Source organism: Biomphalaria glabrata, chromosome 10 (genome assembly GCF_947242115.1).
Source record: "Biomphalaria glabrata chromosome 10, xgBioGlab47.1, whole genome shotgun sequence".
Lineage (NCBI taxonomy): Eukaryota > Metazoa > Mollusca > Gastropoda > Planorbidae > Biomphalaria > Biomphalaria glabrata.
Window position 1 is genome coordinate 37,371,915 of NC_074720.1, and position 21,678 is coordinate 37,393,592.

The 21,678-nt window shown below is 34.2% G+C and overlaps 2 protein-coding genes across 2 annotated transcripts; one reads left to right on the top strand and one right to left on the bottom strand.

The window, feature by feature from the left end:
- Window positions 1-11: 11 nt before the first annotated feature.
- On the top strand, window positions 12-10,698 carry LOC106060932 (bifunctional peptidase and (3S)-lysyl hydroxylase Jmjd7-like). The gene is made up of 8 exons (XM_013218966.2): window positions 12-182; window positions 3,532-3,679; window positions 4,645-4,907; window positions 5,479-5,535; window positions 5,885-5,980; window positions 6,789-6,874; window positions 7,764-7,923; window positions 9,140-10,698. The coding sequence occupies exons 1-8, from the start codon at window positions 89-91 to the stop codon at window positions 9,217-9,219; spliced, it is 984 nt and encodes a 327-aa protein (XP_013074420.2). The 5' UTR covers window positions 12-88; the 3' UTR covers window positions 9,220-10,698.
- Window positions 10,699-11,191: 493 nt separating this feature from the next.
- On the bottom strand, window positions 11,192-19,759 carry LOC106060933 (homeobox protein SIX2-like). Its single transcript, XM_013218967.2, has 4 exons — window positions 19,142-19,759; window positions 18,601-18,722; window positions 17,762-17,915; window positions 11,192-12,106 (listed from the first exon to the last, which is right to left on the bottom strand). The coding sequence occupies exons 1-4, from the start codon at window positions 19,406-19,408 to the stop codon at window positions 11,495-11,497; spliced, it is 1,155 nt and encodes a 384-aa protein (XP_013074421.2). The 5' UTR covers window positions 19,409-19,759; the 3' UTR covers window positions 11,192-11,494.
- Window positions 19,760-21,678: the final 1,919 nt, after the last annotated feature.

The window sequence follows — 21,678 nt, forward strand, 5'->3', positions numbered from 1 at the left end:
AGTTCCATGGGTTAGCATAGAAAACGTTTATTAACGAATCAATCTGTTTGCAAAAGATGTCTATAAGTATAATACTATAATAGATTAGATGTTTAGTTGCAGAATCATGAGAATGTCAGAGACAGAGATAAGCAGAGTAGCTTTGGATGAAACATTTCTTTTACTGTCTTCAGAAATGAAAGGTTTTGAATAAGAATAATGAATATTTCAATCATAAATTCTATCCCTAGGAGTCTAGATTCTAGATTCGAGTCATGACTCATTATCATTCATTATTATGATTATAGATTATACTTAGAATACTTAGATAGTGACTATAGATTATAGTTATAGACTATAATTAGTCTATATATAATATTATATATTAATATTATAATTATATATATATATATAATATATAGATCTATATGTCTATATCACATCATAATCATTTATAAGTGATACTAGTTACTGATAGTGACAGTCATATAATTATAATAATAAATAATATAATATTTATAATATATATATATATATATATATATATATATATATATATATATATATATATATATATACTAATATATAGATCTATGTGTCGACTGGTACATTGGCTTTGTGCCTGCTTTTCAGATTTTGTTCTATCCTCGTGTACCCAAACGAGGATGACGGGACAGCACCTTAGTGACTGGGGGCTGCCCAGCTTAAGGCGGGCGGTAGCTGTCCATTGGGATCCTAGGATGCCTCCCACTGGCGAAAGTGGCCCCTGGCGCTCTGCACTACATCAATTGAGCATTTGAGCTTATAACCGGTAACTGCCATTTCCCGTGTTTGGCAGACGCCAAAGACAAAGCTTGAGTGTCCTCTCCAGTTTTGGATTTGGGCTTTGAGTAAGCGAGATGAAAGCCTGGGCATTGTCTATGGTCTGAACGATGTCATCCACACAGCAGTTCCCCCCTCTCTGCCAGGCTGTAGCACAGTGTGCAACAATCTGCTTAAGGGTCACCAGCTCCTGATTTTTCCTCAGGGTTGTACGATTCATGATCACCAGACTAAGACTAGATCTAGAAATAATGTTTTGACATTTCACCAAAAGGAAGAGACATTGTAGTCTAACAAGTATAAATAACAAGTATTATAGGTCATGGTGAATGGTACTATGCATTGTGTCTCCATAGTACTAGGAATACACCTTTTTATTATGCATTAGGCAACAAAGATGCATCGTAGCAGTGTGAACCATGTGGGTTACCTCAATTTACATCAAGACTGTTTGATTCCTTTGATGCAGACACTTCTAACCCAAAAAAAAAAAATCACCATCTCATATCAAGCTCACAACCTCTAGCCAGATCCACTCCTGTTAAATCTATTAATACTAATACAATACCCTCATCAAATAAACCTACTGAAGCACTAATACCAAGGTACCTTTCAAAGTTATAAGAACCTATCAACAGAATAAGAAATCTTATTAGAAAGAGAGAAACCAGACTTAATTGCAGGAACAGAAACTTGGCTACACACTGAAATTTATAATGCAGAAATTTTCAATAGCAATTGTGAAATTTTTAGGAAAGATAGTACAGATAACCATGGATGAGTTATTTTATCCATTAAAAACATTACTAGCAGAAGAAATTACTTTACAAAACTAAACAAATATAGAAGCAACATTTTGTAAAATTAACACCACCTCAACATCCCTAATAATAGGTTACATTTACAGACTATCTTAAAAACATTATAGAAAATCAAATACCAACTAAATACATATCAAACAAAATAAATAAATGCTGGTTTAATTAATAAATTAAAGAAACTTTGCAAACAGAAAGAAAACTATTTTAAAAATTTAAAGAAACTAAGGCAGAAAAAAGTCCATAAAAAGTACCTTAAAATCAAACACCTAACCCAAAAAGTTAACAGACAGCTGCAGAACAAATACATAAAGTAATATCTGAAGACAAAAATAAAATCTTTTGGTCATACATTAAATCTAAAAAAAAATGGAAACAACATGAGTATCCCCATTAAAAAGTGAAGAAAACTTAACACTGATAATGAAATTACAGCTAACATTCTTAACAAATATTTTACATCAGCATTCTCAGCTCCAGCAGACAAAGACATTAATAAATTTAAACCAAGAAGAAAACATAGGAAATAGACATGTACAAGAAAAAAGGATTCAAAAACTATTGGCCAGCATAAAACCAAATAAATTTCTGGGCCTGATGGTATTCCAGATAGATCTAAGCCACGATCTAGCACCATTGCTCAATATATTTTTAGGCATCACTAAATCAGGGCATAGTACCTAGAGACTGAAAAGAAGCTAATGTCACTCCCCTATTAAAAAAAAAAGGAGAAAAATCTGATCCGGGTAACTACAGACCAGTATCACTTACCAGCATCACATGTAAAATACCAGAACAGATATTATGTAGCAACATCATAAATCACTTAGATAAACATAATTTCCTCACTCCCTTTAGGAAATAGTTATATGAAACTCAACTAATAGGATTTATTGATAATTTTTCAAAGGGATTAGACAATAGTGAGCAAATATAAGATTTTATTAGACTTTTCTAAGGCATTCAACAAAGTTCACCACCATAACCTGCTTAAAAAAACTAATATTAATTAATGGTTCATTACGTCAATGAATTCAGGATTTTGTAATAGGAAGAGAACAAACTGTAGTAATAAATGGCTTCAAATCAACACCAATACTAGTAAACTCAGGTGTACCTCAAGTACCAACATTTTACAAAAAGAATTAGAAGAATTACAGAAATGGTAATCAAATTGGAGTATGTCTTTCCACCCAGAAAAATGTCAGTTGTTAAGAGTAAGAAAAAATATAAAACAAACAAAAACTACTTTATTCATGGTAAACCAGTCACATAGACTAAAAATTCATAATATCTACTTGTACAAATAAATGAAAAGTTATCATGGAATCTCCATATTGATGATTGATTGATTCAATCAAGCAAAACATTAGGGCTTATAAAAAAAAACTTTTACAAATCAAACAAGAACATAAAACTAAAATGCTATTTAACTTTAGTTTTGCCAATATTAGAAGATGCATCCTCTGTTTGGGATCCCTCAACTAAAGAAAATATAAAGAAACTAGAACAAATACAAAATAGAGCAGTGAGATTTATAATAAATGAATATTCCAATTTGATTAGAGTAACACCATTAGTAAAATCACTAAACTTAGAGACACTACAAATGCTTCATATTTTCTGAGCACTTTAGTTTTCGGCCTATCCTACCCCCTTTTAAGTTTAATTTTATTTGACCTTCACTTTTTTTCAACTTGAAGAAGTATAATGAATTGTAGATGTCAGTTAAATGCATTTTTTAAGGCTCAGAATGCAGGAAAATATTGGAGAGAGTACAGTTGTATTGAAATGTTTTAGTTCAGTTTTTATCTGTTTAGATTTATGATAATCATTTCAGGACATATTTCATTGCATTCATTTTCACAATGCTTTAATTTTTCATTGGATTTCTTTCTTTTTTTTTTTTTAGAATTGTATCCATCAGTAGAAGTACTGGATGAACCACCTGATCCCTTGACATTTTACAGAAAATATGTTTCACAGAATAGGCCGGTTCTTATCAAAAATGTTTTCAATCATTGGCCTGCTTTAAACAATTGGTCAGAGAAATATTTTAGGTAATGATAATAGAATAATTTACTATAAGAAGAATCCTAATTAAAAAAAAAAAGAAGATATTAAGATGACATTTCTGGGTTATAAAAAAAAAAAAAACCCTTCTGCTTATTAGACTTAATAACATTTCCTATCTCTGTAATAAGTGCTGGGAAGCAGTTGATGTGTGGAGTGTGTAATGTGCAAATATAAGACCTACAGTGATTAAAAGAACATTTCTTAAAGGCTTGGCTTTTAAAAAAAAATTGAATTCATAATATTTTATTGCATTTCATTTCTAACTTTTGGTGATGTTTTTTGTTCAGAACTGAAAGTCTAAAAACTCTTTCAGGATGTTAGGGGATGGGGGTGGGGGGCAGCAGTCAGGTTTCTTATCATCTGGAACTACACTGCCAGGCAGAATTGTAACTGATGTGTGTGTGTGTGGGGGTCTACAACTTTAGTAGTGTATTGATAAAATTAAGTCTTGTGAAAGTTTTACATATATCTTTCATCTTATGTTTTGGGGCATCATCTGCTGACTCTCTCTATCCTGTGTGAAGTCACCTGTCTTTTATTCCTACTATTTCTTGTGCTCTCTCTCTCTCTTGAAAGAAGGCCTTTTTAGTTCTGAAGACTTCAATTCATTTGAGTTTGTTTGTTTTTTTCACACTGTGTAGACAGTCCTCATACGGATGAATTGAACTGAATTGGATTATACAGCTAAAAAAAACAAAAACAAACCTCCACAATATTTTGTTGGATTTTTTTTTTCATTTAGTGCTAAAAATTTTAGCTAAACTATATGATCGTAAAAGCTTGTGAAATAAAGTTACTAAGTAATTTTCTATGTAATTTTCAATCAAAGGCTTATGATGTTTTGTATTGATATGTGTACTTATAATACTTAACCGAAAAACTATTGTAATTGAAAAATGTAAAATGTAAAGAAACATAATTTTATTATATATTTTTCTTATCTACTTAGGGAAAAGATTGGTCAAACACAAGTGACGGTTGCAGTCACGCCTAATGGGTACGCAGATGCCATCAGTGATGGAAAGTTTGTCATGCCGGAGGAGAGGAGGATGGAGATGTCACAGTTCCTTGACATTTTGTTTAACACAGACCAGACCAACAAGCCCTCTGGTGTTTTCTATATACAAAAACAGAACTCCAACCTACATGATGAGTTTGCTGAGCTGATGAAGGATGTGGACTCTCATATTGACTGGGGAAGTCAGGCCTTTGGTAGTAAAAAATTTTTATGTCAGCAGTTCTCAACCTTTAAACTCTTGATGGCCATTTATAATTTTATTCATGGATCATGATGAAAACCTTAATTGACAGGTTCAAACATTTAAATTTAAAAAAATGAAAGTGTTTGACATGATAGTTATTGGATATATTGTCTAAAAAGATACTTCATTTATATAAGTAGCTCAAATCTTTGAGCTTACTTTGTCTATTGACTAGATCTTTTTTTTTAAGAATGTATTTTCAATTTATTTTTTTTTTTAAATTCATAGTTCAGATTTTTATAAATTAGCGGCTTAATAAATTTGAAAGAGTTTTTTTAATGATTTCTTATAAGACGATTTGGCTGCTTCATCAGGTAAGAGAAAAAAACAACTGATATAGAACCTAAGTAATATTTTGTTGGCTTTTTTTTGTTTTGTTTTACTGAGCGCTACAGAAATGTAAATAACCAGAAATCCTCTATACAAATTAAAAAAATACTTTTTCTCTTTAGTTGCATTATCAAAAATGTTTATTTAAACCTTCAAAATTACTTACATTAATTTTTTTGTTGTTATTCCAGGAGCCAAGCCAGACGCAGTTAACTTTTGGATGGGAGATAGAAATGCAGTTACTTCAAGTAAACCTTTCATTTGTTTCAAAACTATTTAGTTTGAAGTAAAAGCCATAAAGTAAAGATTATAGATTACAAATGTTGCTTTAAAAGAGAACAAGGTGCCAAAAATAAATTTTATAATATATACTTTATTTGCACATAAGAAATCAATAATTATTTAAGTACAATTATGCAAGTATTGTCAAATTGAAGTGAATATAAAAATAATTCATCATGTTTATTTATATTTGTACAGTAATTATTTTTTGCTTATTAATTATATATTGCATAGTATTGATAATGTTTGGTAAGAAAAGATGTTATCTTTTTAGTGAGTTTTTCTTTATATTTTTATCAAGTTGTCTTTATCCAGTGCACAGAGATCATTATGAGAACCTGTACTGTGTGCTGTCAGGGGAGAAAATTTTCACTCTTCTAGCACCTACTGATCTCCCTTTCATACCTTATGGTAAGATAAATTGTAAAGTTTCTTTCTCAATTCTTAGTCTTAAGTGTACTTTGGGCCTGAAATTTATTTGAACTGTGGGTAGGAGGAAGAAATGTTTCCGTGTCCTGTTTTTCTATGCTGAGTTGATACAAAAAGAATATTTTACTTTGGAATCAAGTCATTATGGTCTGCTGCTTTTGTGGTCTTTATATCATGTCTGGGTTTATAGATAGGATGGCTGCCTGGGTGTGTGTTATGCGCTCTGGACTGTTGTTGTTCAGATGTTTCAATGGTCTCAGGTTTATACCTTGCCAACTGCCATCCCCCATCTGCAGAAGTAGATTATCTTCTACTCTGAAGGAACATCTGAAACATGTAAAACAAACATGTGTCAAGCATCTTTTTTCATTTAGTTCTTTGGTTATAATAATAATAATAAGCTTGTCTTCAAGTCAGAATATTAAATAACCCTAGATATCATGCTATCCCAAAGTTCAAATTATATTAAAGTGCACATCATGTTGTTGCAGAAGTGCCCAACCTTTTTCATCCTGATGCACTACATAAGTTTCTGTCATGGGCAAAAATTGTTTAGTTCAGTGTAACTGAGCCTCAGTGGCTTCATAGTGCACCATAGGTTTGAGTTTCAAGAGGATGGATAGCAAACACATGTGTCAGAAGAGGCTGTAGTTTGTGCATCACTGAGTTATAGGCATGTAGATATCAAGTTATAGAAAGATAGATACCAAGTTATAGGAATGTAGACATCAAGATATAGGAATGTAGTTATTAAAATATAGACTTAGTTTCCACTATTTTGTACTTACAGAGAGCTGCTCATCTGCTGTTTACAGAGAGACAACTGAAGGCCATTTTGAGATTGTTGACATTGAGGATTGCCATGAAGATCACAAGGTAATCATTTTGTAATTGTTTCACTTAAATTTGATTGCAATTATTTTAATTTAGGTAGCTCACAAAATGTTTTGAGTTAATCATACTTATAATTTAAAAAATTAAAACATTCATGAGAAAGAGCATTACTATTAGTCAGATTAATCTGACTTCATAACTGCTGCCTGTCACTTTTGGCATGCTGTTTACCTCCATTCTTCTTTATTCTTAAGGTCCTTACAGTGTGATACCCATCATTTGATAAAATATCCCTCCCTCTCTTCCATTCTTGTGTCCCTGTGCTCTCTAGGGAGGTCCCAGCTAGTACTGACCAGGCAGCCATCCTAGAGGTGTATTGTTTTCTAAGATATTCAGAGTGTCCTCATTTCTACAAGTTATTTACATCTATAAAGCAAATTTCATAAACGAAGTCAGTTTAGAATAAAAAACAGAATAGTAGCATAGGTTGTATGGGTCAGGGAAATGTCTCTCTTCTCTTGATTCCACTATATATGCCACATTGTATGCCAAAAACTCCAATGTATATAAACCTTGACCATGTGTTACATGTTGGAGGAGGGTTTAGTCATGGTCATGATTTCCACTTAAAGTTTGACTTCCAGACAAGTCAGTACAAACATCACAATGTCAGTTAGTCACATTTTTACCTTGTGCCTGGCTCATTGTGAGAGACAATTAGCTGAATTTCTAGTGTCTAACTACTTTATAATGGGAATTGAAAATGCTTAATGGGCGTGACAAAAAAATGTGTCACATAGGTGACACCCTCTCAAATTACACAAAGCTAGCTTTTTTGTACTGGTAGTTTTGGTCATATATTTTGTCACAGTATGTTTAACAATACTCTAATAATTCAAAATTTGATTGTTTATCCTACAATTTGTTTCAGGTCCAGTGGATAGCCATTGACCCATTAAGACCAGACTTGAAAAAGTACCCTCAGTATGCACAGGCACGGCCATTAACTGTGTCAGTGAAGGCAGGAGAAACTCTGTATTTGCCATCTCTGTGGTTCCACCATGTTCAGCAATCTCATGGCTGTATTGCAGGTACAAATAAAGTTCAGTGTTGGTAGGATTTCCTTGCAGAATTCATGTATTTGTGTTTCACAATAATTAAATTTTTATTGACTCATCACATGATCACTTAAGTTGAGGATACACTGCAGTCAACTTTTTATTAATATTATTTTAATAAGCTTTAGCTTTTACAAAGTTTTAAATATATATATTTCAATTAATCTCTATACACATGTTAGGACATAGGAAGCTATAGATTTAGATGGGTGGCACATAAACCATATTTATTTTTTAATTATTTTTAGGCATACAATGTAATGACATACTGCAGTTGTGACATGACTTGGAAATTGATCAATAGAAGAAAATAAATTGCTAAATAATCTAGTTATCATCGGGCGTTTTGAGAGCTAAATCTGTGTGTTTTTAGAGTAACATATTATAGTTACTTATTCAGTAGTATTGGACTTTACCGATTGTTTTATTGCTGAGGATGAAGACTAATACCCCAGTTTTTGTTAAATTTAAGGTGAAACTTGTATAAGGGCTCTACTTGGTTTTGTCATTGGGTGAAAGATCTTAGAAGACTATGCTAGTGATATCAAAACTATACACCAAGTTTGATTCCATTCATCTTCAATGCATCTACGACACACGCTTCACCTTATATGTTTGACAGTGACGTTTGATTCTCCTCTCCCACATCCACAGTAGACCGCAATCTGAAACTTAGCTGTATAACATTTAGATCCTGAGCTATAAAGGGGAAGTAATCAATGAGGGTTAATTGTGCAGATATGCCAAAAACTCAAAATATCAAAATCACAATCTGATATCTGATTGTCTCTGTAATGGAGTTGACGAAGAGTATATTGGTCGTCATCCAGTTTTTTTTTTTTGCTTGTCTTTTTGGTGCTATTGGTTCTACTCTTTACTTCATTACCAAAAATCAGCACTCAACCCTCTTAAAGTAAATTTAATAAGTAACATTTTAAGATGTTCCCTTCACAATGAGGCCTACTGATTTATTGTCTGGTTTTGTGGTATGTGCTCTGGACTGTCATATCCATTATCCAGGGTTTGAATCCAGCCTGCCACTTTCCTAAACCCTCCAGCAGTAGGTTTGGACTATTCCGAAGGAACATTCAAAACATGTGAAACAAACAAACATCACCTTAATATTTTTAAACATATTTTTGGGTTTTGAGAGCTTAGTCTTATGATTAATTTTGTTTGTTATTTCCAGTGAACTATTGGTATGACATGGACTTTGACATCAAGTGGGCTTATTACAAGTTTCTAGAAAAACTGTCCTCAGCTTCATGACATCACCTGACATCAAGTATTCTCAAAGTGTTTGTTGATCCCTAGCTTTATTGTCAATCAAGAACATTCAAGAACTTGCCAGTAATAAGGCTGAACATTTCATCCTCTGTGTATCTTATCTTATAATGTTCAGGTAGCTTAAGGATAAAGATATTTTAAAAGTATTTTATTCTTATCTTAAATTCCATTTCCTAATTTAATCTCACACTTTCCTCATGGGTGGAAAAAGAAATTCAAATTAAAAAATTAAATAATTTATTTCTAGCTCAAATTTCACTTTTAGCAGTATGGCTGGTTAGCTCAGTTGATACAGCATCTCAACAATAAGTTGAATATTGTGGCCAATTTTTGTTTTCAGTTACAAATAAAATGGGGATGTTAGTTGACCATATTATTTGAACATCAAGTAGGGATTGTTTTTTAATTTTCTAAAATAAATTTAGATTTCTTGTTTATGATTTAGTATTTGATGTAATTTTACCATCAAGTATATAGATTTCTTGTTTATGATTTAGTATTTGATGTAATTTTACTAATTTTGATGTTAAATAGACAAATCTAGTACAATACCAATACAATCTGGTCAACTTAAGAATGACTACACACCATTTGATGTGTAACAACTTAGTTGCTTGGAAAATCTTTTTGTCTTTGAACAGGACTGTATGAGCATGTTACCCCATATTGCCATAGTTTCATGCCATCATAAAAAAATATTATTTTCTGAATAGCTTTAATATATCACAACTTCTATGCATATAGCATGCTCAGAGCAGCTATGTTTCAATCTCATTTGTGGAAAAGTGGGTTGGGGAGGGGTATTTGGAAGAAAGTTATCCGTGCTGCCTTTCGGGGTTCAGTAAATACAACTCTGCTTGAGTCGGGTGTCGAATCTTGGGCCCCATTGAATGGTTCAAAGTTCAAGTGTACATAGGCTCTTGGCAACACATCCCTTTTTTCTAGACGAAATGTTTGTAATGGTTCCCTGACATCTCATTCTACAAGACATTTCATCATTGCAACATTTCATCACCGCAATAAGTACATGTAGGTGTAATTAAGTAATTAACATACTGAGCAAGTTAACCCTAACCCTAAATGGTGAATTGCTATAATGATGAAATGTCTCGTATGATGAGGTGTCTGGTCACCGTTTGTAGTAGCCTTTTTTTTTTTTCAATTTTATTATTTATATAGTATCAAATTTGTTCTCTGATTCACAGTGATCACACAATTTGTATTGATTTTTAGAAAGTGATAATGGCTGACAAAATTTTTATATACATCAATTTTTTTTAATGCTTTAGAATTCTCTTCAGTGGGTTGTAGATAGGTGCACATAATGTTTTATTTCTATTTAGTAGCCAATCTACAACTTTTCTTATTAGATTCCTAAGCAGTCACCAAATATTTTCTTCCATCTGTGTTGAACGCAATACACACACACACAAAATAATAATAAAATTGAGTTACAAAATGTTTTTGTGTTCAGATTGACATAAATGTTACATTTTATTGATGACTAATCTGAAAATACATTATTTATAAACAACTAAAACTTAAATTAATACTGATATAATTTTTATCACTTGAAATCAACAAACAATAAATAAATAAAAACATGAATTGAACAAAAAAGATTATAATTTTGTATACCTAATACATAGGATGTTCAAATCTATTTTTCTGTGTTTAAATAAAATTAAAAATGTTTGGAGGTTGTGTGCTTACACAAGTTGATCAAAAGATAACTTTACTTAACTAAACAAAAAATAAAACTATATAGTGGAATGTTTGAACTATTTTAAACTATTAAAACATAATTATTAATAAATTAATGTACATGACTTATACAAAGAGCTTCAAGGGAAGTATAACATAACATTTAGATTCAGACCAAAAATAAATTTAAACAAAATTATTATTGTTTTACTTAATAAGGTTTTCTTGCCAATGAAAAGCAGATAAAAAAATTGTTTTTTTTTTTGTTTCGCTGTAAAAACATTTAACTAATAATTCTTTAAGTTAACAATATTTTTGTTACTTAATATTTATACTTTTAGCTATTTTAAAAAATCAAAGAGAAAACAAATTGATATTACAATTTTTTTGCAAAGAAACAATGAATAAAAAAATGATGACCTGTTCACCTTTGAAAACTCAAAGCAATTATAATCTTAGAAACAGAACCAGTAAGAACAGCATTAGACAATGTAGTTTTTGAAACTAGAATGGGCAGGTTTCCAATGTTTCCGGTTTCACTTTTCACTTCAAATTATTTCTGATTAAAGTTTTCTGATGAAGACTGACCAAATAGTGTCCTCATAACTGGATTAAGCGAAACATTTGGAGGAAAAGGACAATTGAATTCACTTCTGACTAACTGGTTCTCTTGCTGAAATGTTTCTTTTCTTTTATTAAACATTTCTTGCTTGCAAATATCGAAAAGAAATTGAATTCTGGAAGGTTGCCATGAGTTTGTCACATCTGCTGAGAAATAGTGAAGAGTTACTTTCTCCTGAATCAGATCTTGAACATAACATTCTTTCTCATTATCTCCAATAGTTTCTAAATGATTTTGTGGTTTGGTCTGACTAGGCAATTTGACTAGATCATGATCATAATATTTCAATGGAAGGTGACCTCTGGAACATTTAACATTGTCCTCAGGCATTGAAAAACTGCTGCTGAAGTTTAAAGCAATAAATGGGTTAGATTCTTCGTTGTTTTCTTTAATTCCTGTTCCTGTGTGGGGATCTGCTTGTGCTATGATCACTGGGTTACCATTGGTGCTGTAAAGATAAATTTGGGACTTCCTGAGTTTAAATTGATTTTTCTTATTAATGTTTTTGTGAAGTTTTCTGAATATTCTTATCCATGCCTGCACCTGCAGAAGAAATAAATATAGATACAAAAATGCAGTAATAGATATGTAGAGCATATTTCTTAAAAAAGAAAAAAAAAAATGGTTAAATTGGTACTTGGCTATTCTCAAACCAGCAGGGTCCAGCTATTTGGTGTGGTGAAATAAAACTTTGTGTTGCATTCTAGAGTTATGATTAACCCAATAATATACTTTGATGAGTGAGTTTATAATGTGTGGATGAGCCAATATACAATCCCCAACTTTAGTCCTTCCCCTCACAGACACACACGAAGAAATATATTTGGAAGAAACCACACAAATTGTTTTTTTTTATTGTTGTATAAAAAATGTAGACTTCACTAGCTCTTTCCTAGATAAAAAATATATATCTGCTAATAAATTTTTTTATACACGTTCACTGTTGAGACTTAAATGCTCCTCTTGACAAACAATATACAAGAATATACAAGAATTCAGTATTTAACAAGATTGTGATGAATTGATTGTGGTAGAAATAAGAGCTTAGATACATAACAATCGAAACTGTGCACACATTTAAAGTTGGTTTTACACAAAGGGACTTTATTCAAGTTGTGCATTGTAAAAAGAATGTTGCTGAATTGAGAAAGGAGTGGATGGGATACTGTGATGTTCTCTTTAATACATCTCTCTGTGTCAGGACCTGTTGGTTCATTAATCTCTCTGTGTCAGGACCTGTTGGTTCATTAATCTCTCTGTGTCAGGACCTGTTGGTTCATTGATCATTCTGTGTTAGAACCTGTTCATTGATCATTCTGTGTCAGGACCTCTTGGTTCATTGATCATTCTGTGTTAGAACCTGTTCATTGATCATTCTGTGTCAGGACCTCTTGGTTCATTGATCATTCTGTGTTAGCACCTCTTGGTTCATTGATCCTTCTGTGTTAGGACCTCTTGGTTCATTGATCCTTCTGTGTTAGGACCTCTTGGTTTATTGATCATTCTGTGTTAGGACCTCTTGGTTCATTGATACTTCTGTGTTAGAACCTGTTCATTGATCATTCTGTGTCAGGACCTCTTGGTTCATTGATCATTCTGTGTTAGAACCTGTTCATTGATCATTCTGTGTGAGGACCTCTTGGTTCATTGATCATTCTGTGTTAGGACCTGTTCATTGATAATTCTGTGTCAGGACCTCTTGGTTCATTGATCATTCTGTGTTAGCACCTCTTGGTTCATTGATCCTTCTGTGTTAGGACCTCTTGGTTCATTGATCCTTCTGTGTTAGGACCTGTTCATTGATCATTCTGTGTTAGGACCTCTTGGTTCATTGATCCTTCTGTGTTAGGACCTCTTGGTTTATTGATCATTCTGTGTTAGAACCTCTTGGTTCATTGATCATTCTGTGTTAGGACCTGTTCATTGATCATTCTGTGTTAGAACCTCTTGGTTCATTGACCATTCTGTGTTAGAACCTGTTCATTGATCATTCTGTGTTAGAACCTCTTGGTTCATTGATCATTCTGTGTTAGAACCTGTTCATTGATCATTCTGTGTTAGAACCTCTTGGTTCATTGATCCTTCTGTGTTAGAACCTCTTGGTTCATTGATCATTCTGTGTTAGGACCTCTTGGTTCATTGATCATTTTATGTTAGAACCTCTTGGTTCATTGATCATTCTGTGTTAGGACCTCTTGGTTCATTGATCATTCTGTGTTAGGACCTCTTGGTTCATTGATCATTTTATGTTAGAACCTCTTGGTTCATTGATCATTCTGTGTTAGGACCTCTTGGTTTATTGATCATTCTGTGTTAGAACCTCTTGGTTCATTGATCATTCTGTGTTAGGACCTCTTGGTTCATTGATCATTTTATGTTAGAACCTCTTGGTTCATTGATCCTTCTGTGTTAGGACCTCTTGGTTTATTGATCATTCTGTGTTAGAACCTGTTGGTTCATTGATCATTCTGTGTTAGGACCTCTTGGTTCATTGATCATTCTGTGTTAGGACCTCTTGGTTCATTGATCATTCTGTGTTAGGACCTCTTGGTTCATTGATTATTTTATGTTAGAACCTCTTGGTTCATTGATCCTTCTGTGTTAGGACCTCTTGGTTTATTGATCATTCTGTGTTAGAACCTCTTGGTTCATTGATCATTCTGTGTTAGGACCTCTTGGTTCATTGATCATTCTGTGTTAGGACCTCTTGGTTCATTGATCATTCTGTGTTAGGACCTCTTGGTTCATTGATCCTTCTGTGTTAGAACCTCTTGGTTCATTGATCCTTCTGTGTTAGAACCTCTTGGTTCATTGATCATTCTGTGTTAGAACCTGCTCATTGATCATTCTGTGTTAGGACCTCTTGGTTCATTGATCCTTCTGTGTTAGGACCTCTTGGTTTATTGATCATTCTGTGTTAGAACCTCTTGGTTCATTGATCATTCTGTGTTAGGACCTCTTGGTTCATTGATCATTCTGTGTTAGGACCTCTTGGTTCATTGATCATTCTGTGTTAGGACCTCTTGGTTCATTGATCCTTCTGTGTTAGAACCTCTTGGTTCATTGATCATTCTGTGTTAGAACCTGCTCATTGATCATTCTGTGTTAGGACCTCTTGGTTCATTGATCCTTCTGTGTTAGGACCTCTTGGTTTATTGATCATTCTGTGTTAGAACCTCTTGGTTCATTGATCATTCTGTGTTAGGACCTCTTGGTTCATTGATCCTTCTGTGTTAGGACCTCTTGGTTCATTGATCCTTCTGTGTTAGGACCTGTTCATTGATCATTCTGTGTTAGGACCTCTTGGTTCATTGATCATTCTGTGTTAGGACCTCTTGGTTCATTGATCATTCTGTGTTAGAACCTGTTCATTGATCATTCTGTGTGAGGACCTCTTGGTTCATTGATCATTCTGTGTTAGGACCTGTTCATTGATAATTCTGTGTCAGGACCTCTTGGTTCATTGATCATTCTGTGTTAGCACCTCTTGGTTCATTGATCCTTCTGTGTTAGGACCTCTTGGTTCATTGATCCTTCTGTGTTAGGACCTGTTCATTGATCATTCTGTGTTAGGACCTCTTGGTTCATTGATCCTTCTGTGTTAGGACCTCTTGGTTTATTGATCATTCTGTGTTAGAACCTCTTGGTTCATTGATCATTCTGTGTTAGGACCTGTTCATTGATCATTCTGTGTTAGAACCTCTTGGTTCATTGACCATTCTGTGTTAGAACCTGTTCATTGATCATTCTGTGTTAGAACCTCTTGGTTCATTGATCATTCTGTGTTAGAACCTGTTCATTGATCATTCTGTGTTAGAACCTCTTGGTTCATTGATCCTTCTGTGTTAGAACCTCTTGGTTCATTGATCATTCTGTGTTAGGACCTCTTGGTTCATTGATCATTTTATGTTAGAACCTCTTGGTTCATTGATCATTCTGTGTTAGGACCTCTTGGTTCATTGATCATTCTGTGTTAGGACCTCTTGGTTCATTGATCATTTTATGTTAGAACCTCTTGGTTCATTGATCCTTCTGTGTTAGGACCTCTTGGTTTATTGATCATTCTGTGTTAGAACCTCTTGGTTCATTGATCATTCTGTGTTAGGACCTCTTGGTTCATTGATCATTCTGTGTTAGGACCTCTTGGTTCATTGATCATTCTGTGTTAGGACCTCTTGGTTCATTGATCCTTCTGTGTTAGAACCTCTTGGTTCATTGATCCTTCTGTGTTAGAACCTCTTGGTTCATTGATCATTCTGTGTTAGAACCTGCTCATTGATCATTCTGTGTTAGAACCTCTTGGTTCATTGATCCTTCTGTGTTAGGACCTCTTGGTTTATTGATCATTCTGTGTTAGAACCTCTTGGTTCATTGATCATTCTGTGTTAGGACCTCTTGGTTCATTGATCATTTTATGTTAGAACCTCTTGGTTCATTGATCCTTCTGTGTTAGGACCTCTTGGTTTATTGATCATTCTGTGTTAGAACCTGTTGGTTCATTGATCATTCTGTGTTAGGACCTCTTGGTTCATTGATCATTCTGTGTTAGGACCTCTTGGTTCATTGATCATTCTGTGTTAGGACCTCTTGGTTCATTGATTATTTTATGTTAGAACCTCTTGGTTCATTGATCCTTCTGTGTTAGGACCTCTTGGTTTATTGATCATTCTGTGTTAGAACCTCTTGGTTCATTGATCATTCTGTGTTAGGACCTCTTGGTTCATTGATCATTCTGTGTTAGGACCTCTTGGTTCATTGATCATTCTGTGTTAGGACCTCTTGGTTCATTGATCCTTCTGTGTTAGAACCTCTTGGTTCATTGATCCTTCTGTGTTAGAACCTCTTGGTTCATTGATCATTCTGTGTTAGAACCTGCTCATTGATCATTCTGTGTTAGGACCTCTTGGTTCATTGATCCTTCTGTGTTAGGACCTCTTGGTTTATTGATCATTCTGTGTTAGAACCTCTTGGTTCATTGATCATTCTGTGTTAGGACCTCTTGGTTCATTGATCCTTCTGTGTTAGGACCTCTTGGTTCATTGATCCTTCTGTGTTAGGACCTGTTCATTGATCATTCTGTGTTAGAACCTCTTGGTTCATTGATCATTCTGTGTTAGGACCTCTTGGTTCATTGATCCTTCTGTGTTAGAACCTGTTCATTGATCATTCTGTGTTAGGACCTCTTGGTTCATTGATCATTCTGTGTTAGGACCTCTTGGTTCATTGATCATTCTGTGTTAGGACCTGTTCATTGATCATTCTGTGTTAGGACCTGTTCATTGATCATTCTGTGTTAGGACCTCTTGGTTCATTGATCGCTCTGTGTAAGGACCTGTTGATTCATTAATTGCTGTGTCAAGACCTGCTGGTTCATTGATCGCTCTGTGTTAGGACCTGTTGATTCATTAATTGTTCTGTGTCAAGACCTACTGGTTCATTAATTGCTCTGTGTTAGGACCTGTTGATTCATTAATTACTCTGTGTCAAGACCTGTTGGTTCATTAATTGCTCTGTGTCAAGACCTGCTGGTTCATTAATTGCTCTGTGTTAGGACCTCTTGGTTCATTGAGCGCTCTGTGTTAGGACCTGTTGATTCATTAATTGCTGTGTGTCAAGACCTGCTGGTTCATTAATTGCTCTGTGTTAGGACCTGTTGATTCATTAATTGCTCTGTGTCAAGACCTGTTGGTTCATTAATTGCTCTGTGTTAGGACCTACTGGTTCATTAATTGCTCTGTGTTAGGACCTGTTGGTTCATTGATCATTCTGTGTTAGGACCTGCTGGTTCATTAATTGCTCTGTGTCAAGACCTACTGGTTCATTGATCGCTGGGTTTATATTTTATTCCTTTAGATTGAACACTGTAAAGGTTTCTCATGTGAACGGTTCTGTGAAGATCTCTAGATTATGTCACATGTGTTTAAGTTTGTATAAATGTTATATTAACCAACTTTTGGGGCAAAATAAGCTAGATAAACTAAATATATAAGTGATTACACTGGTTTTTTGTTTGTTCTATAAGTGATAAAGCAAAAAGAGAAAAATAATGTAGCTTTAATCAACCAGAAAAACTAATTTAAAAATATATATTAGCTAACATAGTGACAAAATAAAAGAAAAAAAAAACAACAACCACACAACCGTTACACAAGGGACATACCGACATTACTAATATTAGAATATTACCGGGGTACTCACATTTCTTCTGGACAGTCCCGTTGAATCTGAGAGGTCATCCATTTCTTTAAGATTGGGATGTCTGCCCTGACGTTGAAACCATCGATACAGATGTTGAACTGATGTAAGCTTGAGATGTACATCGTTCAAGCAGATGGACTTGGGTGGGGGGAATCTGATGTAACAACAACATTGTTATAGTGTAGAGTTATATAGGTTATAGTGAACAGATAGTATACATTTCATTGACTCCTAGCGCGCCTGAAATAACGTTACTGGTTAATCACGCTGTAAAATCATTAGTGCACAGTATCGGCCTGTTAAATATAAGCTTAATTTAAATGTTTACGAGTGAATGTGTGGATTAAACTTTTATCAAGCCACTTATAATATTAACTACATCTAATATAATTAACATTTTAATGTAAAAAATTAAGCCAACATAACAGAATGCTATACTAGACTAGATACTATGTAATTTAGATACAAAGTTAGTATGAAGATTTATTTGAGATTTGACTCAGCGGAATAGTTTTTGTCGTGCGGTTGTTGACATCATGGAAACCTGTTTATCTCCCTTCATTGTGTCAATGATAGAAATCAGACAAAATTCGAGCGCACTAATCATACTATAGTTCATTTAGGAGACAATCTATTGAACATCTTTATCATAATCATTTATTGCCTATTATAATTGGCCCATAGTTTGTAAATCTAGTGTCATGGTAGTTAATAGTGAAAAAGTAATTCGGAGATCTAGATCTGCTTCGTACTAGGATTAAGTTAACAGACTAAAAAGACATTTAAAAACAATTAAAGTGGAAACCAGAAAGCGTTGTATCACAAATAAAAAGATGCACCTTTTTCGAATTCGAAATTTCCTGGCTGCTGTCAACTGCTTCCCAGTGTCCACAGCCTGCAGACGGTAATGACTTTTATTCCATAGCTCCAGCAACTCACACGGCTCTTTAAAAGTTCCATTCTAAAATGAGAAATAGGCAAATCTTATAAATAGCTGACGTTCCTTCAAAAGAGAAGATAATTACGTCTCTAGTCGTGCAAAGTGACTTAAACTCTGCTAAGTCATTGATTTTCTTTGCAGTCAAAGCACTTGTACGAATTAATCTTTTTGTCTTTATCGTATTTCAGTGTTGTTCGCATTATTGCTACTTTAGGACTTTACTGTTTCTTCTTCTAATGGTCTTCTAAACTGTCTCTAAATTTAGTGAATTTACTAATGGTGCTACTCTCTAGATCTAGATCTAAGGCAACACAAATCAGTTTTGAAATGTCTAAAATGATTTTGCCTATAGGCCTAAAACTAATTCTCAAAAAAAAAAGTTTATATAATACAGATCTAGATAAAAGAGTATCAGATTATTATATGAGTAATCTACTCACTTTTATCAACATGATAACATCTGAGTAAAAGCCTTCGTTGAAGTAAAGTCTTATCAAAGCTTTCAGAAAGGTCTCACGCCCTCGAAGCAGCACGAACTCCTCACAAGTTAGCCCGGAAATAAACTCACGGCATGTTACAAACTGCTCACTTCTGACCATCGTGCAGACGATGTTTTCGCTCAAGTCTAAAAACTCCTCACTGAGAAACTTTGACTTTCTTAGAAGAGACCATGTCGCCAGAAGTCCCGTGAGATTGTCATCACTCATATTCTTTATAAATCTAGATTATAGGCTACAATATGTTTGACACTCAGTCTAGCTATTGAGTCTAGAATATAAAATGAATCACTTTAATAGCGTGTCGTAATACTAATAGATATGGATATTTTCTTGACTATACTCGAATATGTATATACATCTAGAAGCTTGGACTACTGGAGATCTAGTAGAGACGAAATCACTTTGAAGTATTGGACCGTAAACAAAGAAATGAACATTGAGTTAATATATGTTTACAGAAAATGTTCAACTAAAATTACATTGTTTGCACCAAGATCTTATCTAATTCGCAAGCTATTGCCCAGTGAGACTTCAAGTAAAATTGTCGCATCGTCTGAAACGCATGATTGCACAGGAACAAACCGTCGATCTCCCACGCTTTAACCCCCACCACCACCCCGCCCTTTCTTTCACTTTCCATCATCAGCTGCAGACGACTGTCTAGACAATTTTTTTCCCTTGGTTCTAGTTAAGTAGTGCTGAGGTTAAGTTTAGATGTGTTCTCTTTATTTTACATTTCTATACAACACATGAACAAAAAAAAAAAAAAAGTCCGGCTATCTAAAATGTATTTTTCCGTTAGGAGATTCAAATATCTTATCTTATAAATAACAATTTAGACGCTACCTTAAAAGAGAACATCATGTCGGCCTAGCTAGGCGTAACTTATGTGTCAAGCTAATCATGTATGTTAATCAGTTAATCGATTCTGCTAAGCCGTTGTTTTTCTTGGCTGATTCTGGCAACCCATTCCATGCTCTAATAGCACTGGAAAAGAAGGAGCACTTATAAGAAGTTCTCCTAGCAGATGAAATAAAAATGTGCCTTTACCTTTGTGTCTGAGTAGAGCTATTTGATTAGTTTTTTTTTTGTTTTTTTTTGTATTTGAAACGTTATAGCCTAAGTCATATACGTTTCTATGACCATTGGCTGATATTGTTGAAATGAAATATAGTTGTACTTAATAGAAAAAGAACAAGGTTACAAAGAGAGTTTGTGTGAAACACAAACTCAAAATCGGCCCCCGAAGTGGTCCACCCAGGCAGGTAAAAGGGTAGGCTTCAATATTTTCAGAAAGAACATCAGAATGAAATTTAATCAAAGACAAATGACAGAGGAGAATGGAGAAAGAATATACGTTTCTATGACCATTGGCTGATATTGTATAATTGAAATATAGTTGTACTTAATAGAAAAAGAACAAGGTTACAAAGAGAGTTTGTGTGAAACACAAACTCAAAATCAGCCCGCGAAGTGGTCCACCCAGGCAGGTAAAAGGGTAAGCTTCAATATTTTCAGGCTTTAATATTTTCAGAAAGAACATTATCAGCATCATCATCACTCCTTTGAGTTCCTCATGGAACATAGGGCCTCGACAAAAACACGCCACTCTCCACGGTCTCTTGCTAGCTTTTTGATGGTGTCCCAGCTCTTCCCGGTCTTCTCTGCTTCTTCAAGTACACTGCGTCGCCATGTTCTTTTTGGTCTTCCTCTGCGTCTTGTTCCCTGGGGGTTCCACTCTAAGGCCTGCCTACCTCTGTTGCTGGTATCTTTTCTAAGGGTGTGACCAATCCATCTCCACTTCCTCTCTAAGATCTGCACTTCTATATTTTTCTGTCCACTCATCTCCTACAGTTTGGTGTTTTCTACTTTGTCATACCAGTGTATTTTTAGGATATTTCTCAGGCATCTGTTGATGAAGGTCTGTATTTTTTTTTGTTGTGGCTTCAGTTGTTCTCCATGTTTCAGAACCATACAGTAGAAAAGCCTTGACATTAGAGTTAAAGATTCTTAGTTTAGTCTTGTTTGAGATGTAAGGAGATTTCCAGGTTGGTTTTAGCTGTGTAAATGTCTGACGTGCTAGATTTATACGGCGTTTAATGTCTTCATCTGTTCCACCTGATATACTGACTACACTCCCAAGGTATATAAAATTTTCTACTTGGTCTATTGTCTGAGAATCCAATACTATGTCTCCGATTTATTTATTGTTTACTTTAATTACTTTAGTTTTTTGGTGGTTTATTTTGAGGCCTACTCTTTTTCCTACTTCGCTTAAAGCTGTGACCTTTTCTTGCATATCCTGTAGTCTGTGTGATAATAGGGGTATGTCATCAGCGAATTCCAGATCTTCTAGCTTTTGTGTGAGAGTCCATTGGATTCCTTTCCCTGCGTTAGAGTAGGCTTCTTTTGTGACCCAATCCAGTACTAGAAGGAACAGGAGTGGTGAAAGAAGACATCCCCGTTTGACTCCTGTT